Source organism: Rana temporaria, chromosome 1 (assembly GCF_905171775.1).
Source record: "Rana temporaria chromosome 1, aRanTem1.1, whole genome shotgun sequence".
In the NCBI taxonomy this organism is placed as follows: domain Eukaryota; kingdom Metazoa; phylum Chordata; class Amphibia; order Anura; family Ranidae; genus Rana; species Rana temporaria.
The window spans coordinates 91,360,468-91,375,876 of NC_053489.1; the positions used below are offsets into that span (position 1 = coordinate 91,360,468).

Genomic DNA, 15,409 nt, shown 5'->3' on the forward strand with positions numbered 1-15,409 from the left:
GTCATTGGATTGATTGACAGCAACGGGAGCCAATGGCTGCGCTGCTATTAATCTATCCAATCATGACACGAGACACCAGCTAGCATTGGTGTGCTCGTTCCTGCTGGAGGAAGACAGCGTTCAGGTAAGTAAAACGGGGGGGGGGGGGGGGCTGCAGCACTACAGAAGGTTTTTTACCTTAATGTATAGAAAGCATTAAGGTGAAAAACCATGAGGGTTTACAACCCCTTTAATACATTAATTTATTGGTAATCAGTAACATATAAAATGTTTGCAGTCAAGAGCTTTGATAAACATCCCAACCATTTTTATATCAAAGCAAACACTTCCACAGTATTTCTTTTTACACAAACAACTAGGCACTGCCCACATTTAGAGTGTTACTTCTGAGTATGGGGGTGCTCATGCATATGCTTTACGCAATGATTAAACACAGGAGAGTGAAACACATTTGCTGACTTGCCTAGAGCTGTACGTGGATGTCCTGTACCTATTTTTAATGGATCTGTGATAGACTCACCCGGGACAGAGGCTTTTGGAGGGGACTGAATGCTAGCCTCTTGCCTACCGACTATGGGCCCTGGCATTTGAGGGAACTACAAGCATTTAGAAAAATGCTCTGTTATGTAATGCTAAAGGACATCATTCAAAAGACCATGATGGTCTCTGCCAGTGTAGGACTTATAGCAGATGCTGATGTCATCAGCAAGCCACCTGTCTGGGGCCCCCTGCCATATTGTGTTTATTGTAAGTAGGTCTGCTATTGTGCGAAGGAGTTCTGGGTTTATACTTATGATAATGTGTATTGCGCTGCGTGAGCTTGGAGTCAGCAATTCCGACATGCAATGTGACATCTGAGTCATCCAGGTGGTTAATTAAGGATACTCTGTGATGGGATTAGCCATGAGTAAGCTGTACCTCGTTAGCTAAATCATTGTGTGATGTTTTGGGTAAATATTTGGGTCATTTCTAATGTGGTGAGTGACCTCCTTCTCAAGTTTATAAAAGCCTGTATTCTTGTTCAAATAAACAGTTCTTATTCTGGTTTACTCTAAAACTGGTGTTGCCTAGTTCTTGGGATAACTATAGCCAGATTTGCTGGTCTTGTGTTCCAGAGCTTTGGGAAGCAGCTTCTTGGCGGAGATACCCAGTCAGGGTGTCCGGATTCCATCACAGGATCTTCAATAAAGACTTGGACTTTTATCCTGGAAGTGCCGCCATTTCTTCTTTCTTTATACACATGAATGTGCTTTACCTGCTGCCTGGCCTAGAATTAAAGGTAATACATTCTAGTTTAAAAGCTGAACTCCAGGAAAGATATTTTTTATAAACTTAGATTGGGCCAACTTGGTTCAATATAAGTATGCATATGTGATATCAGGGGCCACTGGTGATGCTGAAACCACTGTTCGCATTCGCTACATATAGTGAGCTTCTGGGTTCCATGCATGTGGCTTCCCCTCTGCAAACTGACCACAGAGGGCCACTTGATCGGCACCTTCACCATACATAAAACGCCTTGTTCTTTTTTCAAAGGAATGCAATGTGTTCACTGACTGGACGAGGTGGAGAGGAGGGGTGTAATGTCATGATATCTGGCCCAACGTAAGTATGCAAAAATATAATTCCTGGAGTTCAGTTTTAAGTCTTTTTTTTTTTTACATTTTTTTATTTGTTCAGAAATAATATTATATTTGCAATGAAGGTTGTCCCAAAAGGGCACCACAAGGATAATCAGACATTGCACAGCATTTAAAAATAAACAACAGGCAGATGTAAAGAAAACAATGCAGTTGTGTATTTATATGTATAAAAAAATAAGAAAAAAAAGCAGATTAAAGCGTTTGTAACCCCAACACTTCATATTCCTGATATGCACCTGCTGTATCATGTACTTGTATAAGAAAGTATCCTGTTCTCTTTGTATTGTTTCTTTTATGTAAAATCCCTGGTGTTTTTGCCAGTCCCTCTGCTTTCCTATTAAATACTGACAACACTAATCATAAGAGCACATCGTGGTCAATTCTCGAGCTATGCTGGGAACTCTCCTCCAATGATCAGACTTGTCCTGACACAACACCCACACAGCCATTCACTGGGAAGCTCAGTGTGCTAGTGCTTCTCCTCCCCCAGGTCTTATGCAGCTAAGAACAGAGGGAATGGGATCACGTAGAAAAAGGGAAAAAGGCCATTTATAATGTATTTTTATATCTATACCAAAATGTTTTGCCTTTAATCTCTATTTTAAACTGAATGGATTGTTTTACAAGGTGATCTTTTACATTTACTTAAAATCCATATATTTTTAAATACAAGTAGTATAAGCACATAAATATGACTTGGGAAGCCTTTCTTCTAATGCCCTATACAATAGAGCTCAGACTGGGAGAGGCTGGTGCATTACAAGGAGCCAATCAGTGTTACGGAACCATGAACCAGACGTACAACAAGAGATAAGTGAAAATAAGAAGGCTTTATTGAAAATCAAGCTGTAAAGCAAAAGTCCAACGGATGGTGAAACCAGAGGTCAGGAACCAGAAGGGTAGTCAGACGAAGCCAGGATCAGGAACCAGCAGGGAAGTCAGACGAAGCCAGGATCAGGAACCAGCAGGGAAGTCAGACGAAGCCAGGATCAGGAACCAGCAGGGAAGTCAGACGAGGCCAGGATCAGGAACCAGCAGAGAAGTCAGACGAAGCCAGGATCAGAACCAGAAGCATCAGCAGTCTTAGAAGCATGTGCACACAGGAGGACCAAGCAAGGAACTGAAGTCACAGAACTCCTATATATGTGAGCCAGGCATCCAGCTCCTCCCAGTGGGAAGGAGGAGCCGCAGGGTGGGAGGCTACAAGAGACCTAGAAACCAAGATGGCCGCCAGCACATGTCAAACGAAGGAGACAGGAGAGAGGTAAGACCATGACAGTACCTCCCCCTCAAGGGCCCCTCCTCCGCGGTGCAAAAAACGGTTTCTGAGGGAAGCGTGCGTGGAAGGCTCGGAGCAAGGCAGGAGCATGGACATCTGCGGAGGGAACCCAGGAACGCTCCTCAGGGCCATAACCACGCCAGTGGACCAAAAACTGCACCCGACCGCGGACCAGGCGTGAGTCCAGGATATTGCTCACCTCATACTCCTCGTGATTGCCCACTTGGACCGGACGAGGCCGAGGAACCGAGGAAGTGAAGCGATTGCACACCAGTGGCTTCAACAGGGAGACATGAAACACGTTGGAGATCCGCATGCCAGGTGGAAGCGCAAGGGCATAGGCTACCGGGTTTACCCTGCGAAGCACTCGGAAGGGACCAACAAAGCGAGGAGCCAGCTTGGGAGTGGGCACTCGAAGGTTGAGGTTGCGGGTGGACAACCATACACGGTCTCCGACCTGGTAGGAAGGAGCAGGAGCTCGTCTGCGATCAGCCTGGAGTTTCTGGCGTTGCGCAGAGACCTCAAGGGACTTCTGGATCTGTACCCAAGAAGCACGTAGGACGGAAAGGTGATCCTCCACAGCCGGAATATCCTGGGGAGAGAATGCCTCCGGTAACACGGCAGGTTGGAACCCATAATTGGCCATGAAGGGAGACGTCCCAGAGGAAGAGTTCACCGCCGTGTTCCTGGCAAACTCAGCCCAAGGCAGGAGGTCAACCCAGTTGTCTTGGTGATCGGAGACATAGCAACGAAGGAATTGCTCCAAGGCCTGATTGGATCGTTCTGCAGCCCCATTGGACTGAGGGTGGTAGGCCGAGGAGAAGGAGAGATGAATCCCCAACTGGGAGCAAAAGGCGCGCCAGAACCTGGACACAAACTGACTCCCCCGATCCGACACAATCTCCTTGGGCAAACCGTGCAACCGGAAGACCTCCCTGGCAAAAATCGTGGCCAACTCTTGTGCAGAGGGTAACTTCTTGAGAGGAACACAGTGGCACATTTTGGAAAACCGATCCACAATCATGAGAATGACCGTATGGCCTCGGGATGCAGGGAGGTCCACGATGAAATCCATCCCCAGGTGTGACCATGGGCGGTCCCCGGTGGCTATGGGTTGCAGAAGGCCCAACGGAAGGTGCCGAGGGGACTTACTCTGGGCACAAACAGAGCATGCCGCTACATATGCGGCGATGTCGGAACGTAGGGAAGGCCACCAGAACAGACGTGAAACAGCCCAGGACAGCTGATTCTTTCCAGGATGCCCCGCAGTCTTGGAGTTATGGTAGGTTCGCAACAACCGAGTGCGCAACTCCTCAGGCACAAAACATCTGCCGTTGGGTCTCCCAGAGGGAGCACCAGATTGAGCCGCCAAAATCTGCTCACCCAGGGGAGAGGTCAGGCTGGTGCGAATGGCGGCTAGGATCTGATTCGGAGGTATGACCGAAGTCGGAATCGATTCCTCCCTGGACAGCTCGGAGTACTGCCGTGATAAGGCATCCGCCCTGATGTTCTTGGAACCGGGTAGGTAGGAGACCACGTAATTAAAACGTGACAGGAACAGAGCCCATCTGGCCTGACGTGGTGTCAATCTCTTGGCCTCAGAAAGGTAGGTCAGATTCTTGTGGTCCGTCAGGATGAGAACCGGAACCACCGAGCCCTCGAGCAAGTGCCTCCATTCTTTAAGGGCCTGCACGATGGCCAATAACTCCCTGTCACCAATCTGATAGTTGCATTCCGCGGGAGACAGTTTCCGGGAGTAAAACCCACAAGGAAGCAGAGGACCCTCTGGTGTTCTACGCTGAGACAGAAGAGCGCCTACTCCCGTCTCAGACGCATCCACCTCGAGGACAAAGGGCAACCCAGGGTTGGGATGCGACAGAATCGGAGCCGACACAAAGGCGGACTTTAGGGCCTCAAAAGCTCGGATGGCCTCGAGCGGCCAGACCTGGGAATTACTGCCCTTCCTGGTCAGATCCGTGAGAGGCTTGGCCAGCATGGAAAAGTCCCTGATGAACTTCCGATAATAATTGGCGAAGCCCAAAAAGCGCTGCAGGGAACGAAGACCACTGGGCTGGGACCACTGTAAGACAGCCGAGACCTTCTCAGGATCCATGGAGAACCCCTCAGCAGAAATGATGTAACCTAGGAAGGTTACCTGGGATCGGTGAAATTCGCATTTCTCAAGCTTACCGAACAGCTTGTTCTCTCGTAACCGTTGCAACACTCGTTTGACATCCAGAATGTGGGCCTCCATGGATTCAGAATATACCAAGATGTCATCCAAATAGACCACCACACACTGCTGCAACAGGTCACGGAAAACATCGTTGATGAATTCCTGAAAGACTGCGGGCGCATTGCACAACCCAAAGGGCATAACCAAGGATTCATAATGACCGGTCCTGGTGTTAAACGCGGTCTTCCACTCATCGCCCGCCTTGATCCTTACCAGGTTATATGCCGCCCTCAGGTCGAGTTTGGTAAAGACCGTGGCCCCTTTCAGGCGATCGAACAGCTCAGAAATCAAGGGTATCGGGTAAGCGTTCTTGATCGTGATGCGATTGAGACCCCTGTAATCGATGCAAGGCCTCAACTCATCGCCCTTCTTTTTCACAAAGAAAAATCCAGCCCCTGCCGGGGACGAGGATTTGCGAATGTGACCACGGGACAGCGCCTCCATCACGTACTCCTCCATGGCCTCATTCTCCGCAACCGACAGTGGATAGACCCTGCCACGAGGAGGAACGGCACCAGGTTGTAACTCTATGGCACAATCATAGGGGCGGTGCGGAGGTAGGGCAACTGCGCGTACCTTATCGAATACATCCCGGTACTCCTCGTATTCAGGAGGCAACAGAGAGTCCGAGGAAGTACACAGCAACTTGACAGGCCCATGGATGCACTTAGCCCCACACTGTGGTGACCATGAGAGGATCTCGGCCGATCTCCAGTCGAAAGTCGGATTATGCTTCTGGAGCCAGGGGTACCCCAAGACCACCGAGTAGTGTGGAGACGAAATAACTTGGAAGCAGACCGACTCTCTGTGAGCGACACCAATGGCTATCCCCACTGGAAGGGTCTCATGAGTCACGTGTGACGGTTGGAGGGGTCTGCCGTCTATCGCCTCTAGAGCCAGCGGGGAACCTCGAGCCTGTAGAGGAATGGAATTGGCGGCAGCGAACTCACTATCAATGAAAAAACCACCAGCACCAGAGTCCACCAACGCCTGGGTCGTCACCGAGCCCCCGACCCAGGAGAGGACAACAGTGATCAGTGGTTTATCAACACGGGAAACCGGGGACGAGGAGACTCCACCCAAGATCTGCCCCCGACAGGATCTCAGGTGCGAGCGTTTCCCGGACGGTTCGGACATGCCAACCGAAAATGCCCACCGAGACCACAGTACATGCATCGGCCCTCGCGTCTCCGGAGTACCCTCTCCCCCTCGGACAGGCGAGCAAACCCCAGCTGCATGGGTTCACCCCCAGACAAGTCAACACCAGGAGGCGTGGGAGGAGAGGGAGGCACGGGTGGGACAGCAAAAGTAGGCGCCAAACTGTTAGGAGGCCTCCGCAGGCGCTCCTTAAAGGAAGGTCTCTCCCTGAGTCTGGTGTCAATCAAAATCAGGAAAGAAATAAGAGCCTCGAGCTCCACTGGTAGGTCCTTAGCTGCAACCTCATCCTTCAAGGCATCCGAGAGACCATGAGAGAAAGCAGCGACCAGAGCCTCATTATTCCAACCTACCTCTGCTGCCAGGGTACGAAACTCAATGGCGTATTCGGCTACGGATCGTGAACCCTGTCTGACGGACATAAGGAGCTTCGCAGCAGAGGCGGCGCGAGCCGGCACATCGAATACCTTCCGAAGAGAAGCAACAAAACCGGAAAACTCGGCAACCACCGGATTGTTGTTCTCCCATAAAGGGCTGGCCCAGGCCAAGGCCTTGTCCGAGAGCAGCGAGATCAAGAAGCCCACCTTTGATCTCTCAGTGGGAAAGGCATGTGGCAGCAACTCGAAATAAATGCCCACTTGGTTAAGGAAACCTCGGCACTGAGTTGGCTCTCCCCCAAATCGTTGTGGAAGGGGGGCAGAACCGGACATACCCCGAAACACCGCAGGCGCAACATCAGGTGTCGGGGTAGACTCTGGCGCAACAACCGGAGCGGCAGTAGGAGCGGGCCCAGGAGCGACAACCGACCCATCGGCAACGGGAGCGACATGAGCCGTGCGTTCAAGCAGGGTTTGCAACGCCACGGCGAACTGACCCAACAGGGACTCCAGCTGATCAAGTCTGGCAACCAGCGTGGGTAGCGAGGATGGCTCTGTACCGTCAAAATTCATGGCTTGGTCCTAATGTTACGGAACCATGAACCAGACGTACAACAAGAGATAAGTGAAAATAAGAAGGCTTTATTGAAAATCAAGCTGTAAAGCAAAAGTCCAACGGATGGTGAAACCAGAGGTCAGGAACCAGAAGGGTAGTCAGACGAAGCCAGGATCAGGAACCAGCAGGGAAGTCAGACGAAGCCAGGATCAGGAACCAGCAGGGAAGTCAGACGAAGCCAGGATCAGGAACCAGCAGGGAAGTCAGACGAGGCCAGGATCAGGAACCAGCAGAGAAGTCAGACGAAGCCAGGATCAGAACCAGAAGCATCAGCAGTCTTAGAAGCATGTGCACACAGGAGGACCAAGCAAGGAACTGAAGTCACAGAACTCCTATATATGTGAGCCAGGCATCCAGCTCCTCCCAGTGGGAAGGAGGAGCCGCAGGGTGGGAGGCTACAAGAGACCTAGAAACCAAGATGGCCGCCAGCACATGTCAAACGAAGGAGACAGGAGAGAGGTAAGACCATGACAATCAGTTCCAGTGCACAAGAGCTAACAAGTGATATGCTGACAGCAGAGGAACAATAGGTCACCAGGTTGGCTCTGTTGTCTAAAGCCCTGTACACACGATCGGATATCTGATGGAATCTAATCCGATGGATTTTTTCATCGGATATCCGATTAAACTGAATTTCATCAGTCTTGCCTACACACTATCGGTTAAAAATCCGATCACATCCAAAGCGGTGACGTAAAACACTGCGACGTGCTGAGAAAAATTAATTTCAATGCTTCCAAGCATGCGTCGACTTGATTCTGAGCATGCGTGAATTTTTGACCGATGGATTTCCCCACAGACAATTGTTTTTTTTAATCGATTTTTTAACCATAAGAAAAATTTAAAACAGGTTCTATTTTTTTTCACAGATGGATAAAAAAAACGATGGGGCCCACGCACGATCGGTACGTCCGATGAAAACGGTCCATCGGTCCGTTTTCATCAGGCGAACCGATTGTGTGTACAGGGCATTACACGGCTGTGTAAAAATAAAAAAAGGATAAAAAGAATGTCAAATCTTTTAAAGGTAAAACAGCTCCCATATATGTATTTTAACTGTATAATTTGCTGTTTGCTGGAGCTTTAGCTTTAACAAGGGGTATACTGTATTGGTGTATCTCTGATTATTCAGAATTTTATTGAAAGTTGATGAACAAATTCATAAAAATAAACAAGACAAAGCGTAAATATTCATCTACCCATCCTATTACTTGGCTAGCTGGAAAAATATAAAAAAAATGTTTATTTTATTAACTGTTTATTTTATTAATTGTTGATTCACATTAATGAACAATCTCACTCATCTTGCTGTACTCTACAACATAATGTACTGTAAGTGAAACATGTATTTTTATTTCCTTTTTTTATGCGTGTTTGTATACAATCTTTGGCCCAGATTCAAGAAGCAATTGCGTCTGCGTAGCCATAGTTACGCAGCGCAATTGCTTACTTGCGCCGGCGTAACGACTTCTCCTGATTCAGAGAGCTTGTTACGCCGACTGCAGCCTAAGATATGCGTGGCATAAGGCTCTTATGCCCTCATATCTTAGGCTGCATTCTTACGCGGGCCGCTAGGTGGCGTTCCCGTTGTGGTCAGCGTATAGTATGCAAATTGCATACTAACGCCGATTCACAACGTTACGCGAGCCCTGCGTACCCAGTTTACATCGTTTGCGTACGTCGGGTTTCGTGTAAGGCTGCACATGCTAAAAGCAGGGGCAGCCAATGCTAAGGATACCCGTCATTCCCGCGTCGCGAGGTTTATATTTTACGTCGTTTGCGTAAGTGAATCGTGAATGGCGCTGGACGCCATTCACGTTCACTTTGAAGCAAATGACGTCCTTGCGACGTCATTTACCACAATGCACGTCGGGAAAGTTTCCCGACTTAGCATGCGCTCTACGCTCGGCGCGGGAACGTGCCTAATTTAAATGATTCCCGCCCCCTACGGGATCATTTACATTAGGCGCCCTTACGCAGGGCATTTTTGAGGAGCGCCCACGCAAATTACGTGGCTACTGCTTCATGAATCAAGCGTAGCGCAAATAATTTGCGTAGGCGCAGGGTAAAAAGGGTACACTGCGCCTCCGTAAGGAGCGCGCAGCTGTACCTGAATCTACCCCAGTGTTTACATATAAACTATTACATGGCAAAGGATCGAAAGAGAAATCAGCAAAAGCAGCCTGGTTTTAGGTTTTGTTCTAAGAAAGTAATCACATATAAAATAATGAATCACAATGGATAAATCATTGCTCTGACCCTGTATGTATCTTTCATCTTAAAGGTGTTGTAAAGCTTTGCGTTTTTTCACCTTAATGCATCCTATGCATTAAGGTGAAAAAACACCTTGCACTCTCGGACCTCCAGCCCCCCGTTTAACTTACCTAAGCCATGAAACTCCGTGGGCTTGTTCCCACAATGGTTTCCCCCTGCTTGAGGTGGCTCGTCATTGGAGATTGATAGCAGCGCAGCCATTGGCTCACGCTGCTGTCAATCACATCCAATGACGCAGCACTCTGGGGGGCGGGGCCGAGTGATACAGTCGGCGGCCTATCACAGGAGGAGCCGAGACAGCCACGAAGGACCCCAGAAGACCAGGATCGAGGCCACTCTGTACAAATCAAACTGCACAGTGGATGTAAGTAGAACATGTTTGTTATTTAAAAAAAAAAAAAAAAAACTAAGCCATACAACCCCTTTAAGCTCTTTACAGTAGTTGTGGAAAAGGATAGAATTTTTTTTTAACAGGTGGGGATCAGACAGAAAGTTTAATCAAAAAACAAAAATAAATGAAAACCTGCAACCACAGAACCCCAAAACCACAGCTAATCAGGAGGAAGGCAAAAAACACTCATATAGCATAGTCCAATCCAAATGAGTCAAATCCCCGAGCTCCGATGGGTTGCCCCTTTATTTTATGCCACAAACACCAATATGTTGTTACTCAAATTATTGGACCTATTCAATTATGGTACATTTTCGATTCCATCGTCCTCCCAGCTTCTATGAGAGATGCTCTTACAATCTTAATTCCAAAACCAGGAAAAAAAAAATATTCCTAGAATCGTACAGAACGTACAGGCCTTTTTTCTTGTTGCAGGTGGACATTAAAATTCTGGCAAAAGTGCTGACCTCCTGTCTCAACCAGGTGATTCTATCCTGAATCCACATGGATCAGATGGGCTTCATGCTCAGCAAAAGCATGGCAATCAACGTACAGTGATAATTCATGAATCTCCAGGTCTGTCATAACCATGTTGGTACTAGGGTGGTGATGGCATTGGATGCAGCCAAAGCGTTCCATACAACATACAGTGATAATTCATGAATCTCCAGGTCTGTCATAACCATGTTGGTACTAGGGTGGTGATGGCATTGGATGCAGCCAAAGCGTTCCATACAACATACAGTGATAATTCATGAATCTCCAGGTCTGTCATAACCATGTTGGTACTAGGGTGGTGATGGCATTGGATGCAGCCAAAGCGTTCCATTTGGTTGCATGGAGTTACCCTTGGGAATGTCTAAAATTTTGGGGATTTGGTCCCAAATTCATTAAGTGGATGCAACTGTTATACCAAACACCGGTAGCATGGGTATCTGTAAACAGCTGGGTCTCTGACCCCAGAACACTGGGGCACTCGCCAGGATTGCCGCTCGCCCTTCTTCTCTACGATTTAGCGACGGAGTCATTAACAATTTCCATTAGATCTAATCTATTTATACGTGGACTTCAACTATCGGCCTCTATGCCAATGATATGCTTGTATTTAAAGGGCTCTGGTGCATCGTTCCCAGATGTCCTACGTCATTCCGTGGCCATCATTAGCTACACGGCGGTAAGCCGATAAAACTTTACGACCCTTATTCAGCTGGCATGGCTCAAGTGCCATTTTTGTAAGTGTAATTACATGTTTTTAATGAGAATGAATTTTTACCATACAGAAAGGACTAGATATTGTATATTTTGTTTCATATACCATCATCCCTTGAGTGCACCTATGGTGTGGGGAGCCGATTCAAGGAAAACAGAAGGATAAAACGCTATGTGGCTTTGATTATATATCCCTTAAGAGGGAACAGCTTGTTATGACTCACTGGTGAAACAGGTCATAAGGTGAGGTGAGCAGCCACTGATTATATATATTTTCAGTTTATTTATTAACACAGTTTATGTATATATGTGATATGTATCTTATAGCATTCCCTAATGTATCTACCATTGAAAATCTTTAAAATCATTGACTCCATATTAAACCTTTGTGTGGGGCAGCATAAGCTACCCTGGCAGACCTTGAAAAAACAGGTGACCCTTGGGAAGCAGCCTTGCCTGATTTCAATAGTTACTACCAAGCAGCCCAGCTTTCCCATTTTTACCATTTTGACAAACTGGATATGGTATGAAACCAAACCCTAGTCTGCAGGTAGTCTACCCACCCTGTCTTCACCCCCTTGCAGACCATCATGTGTGGGACACGGGGCTTGGCTGCGCCTCATGACTGGAGGAGTTTGACTTACCACCTACCTAGGAAATGGCTATGACTAAACTGAGTACTCACACATTCCACTCCCACATAAAGCTGTAGTTCCACAGTCATTTACTCAAAGTTCTCTCTGCCAAACCCAATCCTCTGGGCCTCCGGGGGGGATCTATCTAAATCATGTAATATCTAATGATGGCCCTAAAAATTTTCAAACATTTAAAGATTAGCTATCCCTCCCTAATAATGTCCTTTCAATACCTTCAGCTTCTGCATGCCTTGCATACTCAGTTCTCAAAGGCATACCCAGTGCTGTCAACAACTCCCCTTTTCAAGGTGATACATGGCTTTGACCCCAAAAAGCTGATTTCTACTTTTTACAATATACTACTCACACTCCACCACTAATATAGCTTATCAAATTAAGACCCGCTTGGAGGTGGACATAGGGGGCCTGGACGACACGCAATAGTAGGAAATACTAGATAGTTGTAAATTGGTCTCTCCTAGGGTTTTGGATTGTCTAACACAGCTCTATATACTACATAGGGACTACCTGAACCCCAGAAACACTTTACAGTGCCAGAAAAGTTATAGTTTTTAACTGGATGCAGGCACTTCCCCCCAACACTCTAATTCTGGATTGTGCATATCAATTCTACTTCTCCCTACAAAAAAATTAACATATACACAGAGAGGCTGTCCCTCGAAGTTTAGTAAAATCTGGGATCTATGGTTGGAACACTCGGCCACCTGTGTATGTGTTGTTCTCTGCCCGTTTATTTCGAACCTAGTCATAGCTGTGAACTGCTGATATGACCTTCCACCCACTGTCACCTTTGTATCTTTTACTGCACTCCTTTCTGTCTTTGTGACCCTATACACCAAGTGCTACGCATGCAACATGTGTTCTGCTAAATTGTATTGGTCTATCATTTATGGACAACTACAGTATTATCTTTATGATCATGTATTTTCCCGCATTGCTGTGTTCTATTGTACTGATGCATGTCACATTTTACACTACTGTTTTATGCCATGTTTTGGTACCTTTGTATGTGCAACCAGTTTTAGAAGAACTTATTTTTCTAAATAAAAAAGCGCGGTCAAGTTTGCTCCAAAAGGAAAAGGATTCTTCCTGAATCAACAATCTACATTGGTATTTCTTATATATATTAGCTGTCAATTACATTTCCTGTGTTATAGAAAGACATCAAGCCCTTTGTTGAACCAAGAGCAGGATAACGTGCACACGCGCGCCCACTGCCGGTGGCCCGCGGACTCGATGTCCGCCAGTGGCCCGCAATCTCGGCGAGGAGAGGCAGAACGATGTAAACAAGGCATTTTACTGTTCTGCCTAGTGACATGACATCGATTTTCAGTTTCCTATCATTGGGAACAGTGATCTCTGTCATGTCAGTGGTAGCCCATCCCCCCTACAGTTAGAACATGCTGGGGGAACATACTTAACCCCTTGATTGCCCCAAGTGTTTGACTCCTTCCCTGCCAGTGACATTTTTACAGTAATCAGTGGCAATTTAAGCTCTGATCGCTGTATAAATGTCAATGGTCCCATAATAGTGTCAAAAGTGTCCGATCTGTATGCCGAAACGTCGCAGTCCCGATAAAAATCACAGGTCACTGCCATTACTAATTAAAAATAAAAATGCCATAAATCTATTCCCTATTTTGTAGACACTATAACTTCTCCGCAAATCAATCAATATACACTTATTGCAATTTTTTTAAACAAAAATATGTTGAAGAATACATATCGGCCTAAACTGAGGAAATTTGTTTTTTTTTATGTATTTTTTGGGTATATTTATTATAGCAAAAAGTCAAAAATATTAAATATTAAAGCGACGCAGTGCTGTATCGCAAAAAATGCTCTGGTCATTAAGGGGGTAAAATATTCCAGAGCTGAAGTGGCTAAAGTGAACACCTTTTTTACCAAGTGAAGTATATGGACCATTTGTCAATTTTTTACAAGGTAATAAAATCCCATCTCTTCTCAAGGAAGAATATATTTAGTTAATCTTTTATGGTAATTAAGGTTTTCCATTCCAACAGATGATCAAAGCCCTTTTACATAAATTGGTTTATGAAAAGCTGATGGTTTGCGCATGGTGGTTCTTTAACTATGAATTAAAACAATGATTTGGCTTTTGCTTATTGTATGAAGTGCCAAATTCTCTGTGCTGAGTGCACTAACCCATAAAAAAGTCCATCTGAATGGACGCATTACACTCTTACCTCCGAACACTCTGAAGAGTCGATTGCAGCTAGGTAATGGCCATTTTGCACAACTTGCTCTCTGGAAACTCTGCTTCCTTTTCAGATATTCATTTGGAAAAAGAGCCGCAGAAGATTTGCTGAGGTCTGTAATTTGACAAATAGAAAAGCAAGTCACGCTCACAACCAATACCACAATAAAATCAACCCACATTGAACACATACATTATATATTTGCACAGTATGATGATTCAGAATTTCAAATTAAAATAGCAAGAGTGATATTTAACTTGTGAGACAAGTTACCTTACACCAAGACCCTCCATCAAATTTACAAACCGTAGCAAAAAAAAAGTTTTTACAGCTCTGCAAACAGTAAGGTTTCCCAACAGTATTCTTAAAGCCCAATTATACCTTGATGCCCCATACACACGTCCGGTTTTCGCATCGTAAAAACTGCAATGAGAGCTTTTCGAATGCTCAGAAACAATTGGACGCATGCTCAGAAGCATAGAACTTAATTTTGTCGCCTCGACGTAGTCTTTTACGTTACCGTGTTCTTGGCAGTCAAAAGTTCACCGGACTTTTGTGTGACCGTGTGTATGCAAGGCAGGCTTGAGAGGGATTCCATCGGGAAAACCATCGATTTTTTTTCCGAAGGGAAAATCTAATGTAAGGGGAGGGGATGCGCTGGACATCTATTCTTAAAGATCCAACTGGCCTTTTGAGGACAATAATAATGCTGATGCGGCCCACAATGAAATTGAGTTTAACGTCTCTGAGCTGAGTTTGACACACCTAAGCTTAGAATTTCAAAACATGTTATTTATTCACATGCAATAGTCATAATTAAAGTAATATTAAAGTATTGTGTTTTTTTTTCTAAAATAACAAGCATGTTATGCTTACCTGCTCTGTGCAATGGTTTTGTACAGAGCAACCCAGATCCACCTCTTCTCAGGTTCCACACCGGCGCACCTGGCCCTTCCCTTCTACCAGGTGCCATTTGCTCTGGGGGCAGACAAGCAGGTAAGCTCCCAAGCCACGGCTCTGTGGGTCCTTTCACACACAGAGCCGAAGGCTCAGCCCCACCCCCTCTGTCTTTTGATTGGCTCGCTGGCTGTGATTAACAGCAGCAGACGCCAATGGTTCCTGCCAAAAGCCAATCAGGAGTGAGAGTCCCCGGAGAGGCAAGGCTCTTGTGGACATTGTTGGATCAAGAGGGGGCTCAGGTACGTATTAGGGGGGCTGCTGCACACAGATGATTTTGTACCTTCATGCATTGAATGCATGAAGGTAAAAAACCTTGTGCCTTTCCAACCACTTTAACCAGACTTGTTACGTATTGTTGAAGACGATTCACCACTCACTCAAGTGGCTTACTCAG

At 46.3% G+C, this 15,409-nt stretch overlaps 1 protein-coding gene across 3 annotated transcripts in view; it reads right to left on the reverse strand.

The window, feature by feature from the left end:
- The window catches only part of RNF180 (ring finger protein 180), a 130,230-nt gene that overhangs the window by 739 nt on the left and 114,082 nt on the right, over window positions 1-15,409 (reverse strand). For 2 of the 3 annotated variants that reach the window (XM_040340341.1, XM_040340352.1), the window contains exon 6: window positions 14,044-14,169. In XM_040340341.1, coding sequence (XP_040196275.1) covers window positions 14,044-14,169 — 126 coding nt within the window. Of the gene's footprint in view, window positions 1-1,147; window positions 1,268-14,043; window positions 14,170-15,409 lie in introns of all 3 variants that reach the window. The other variant, XR_005747343.1, reaches the window with a different exon arrangement.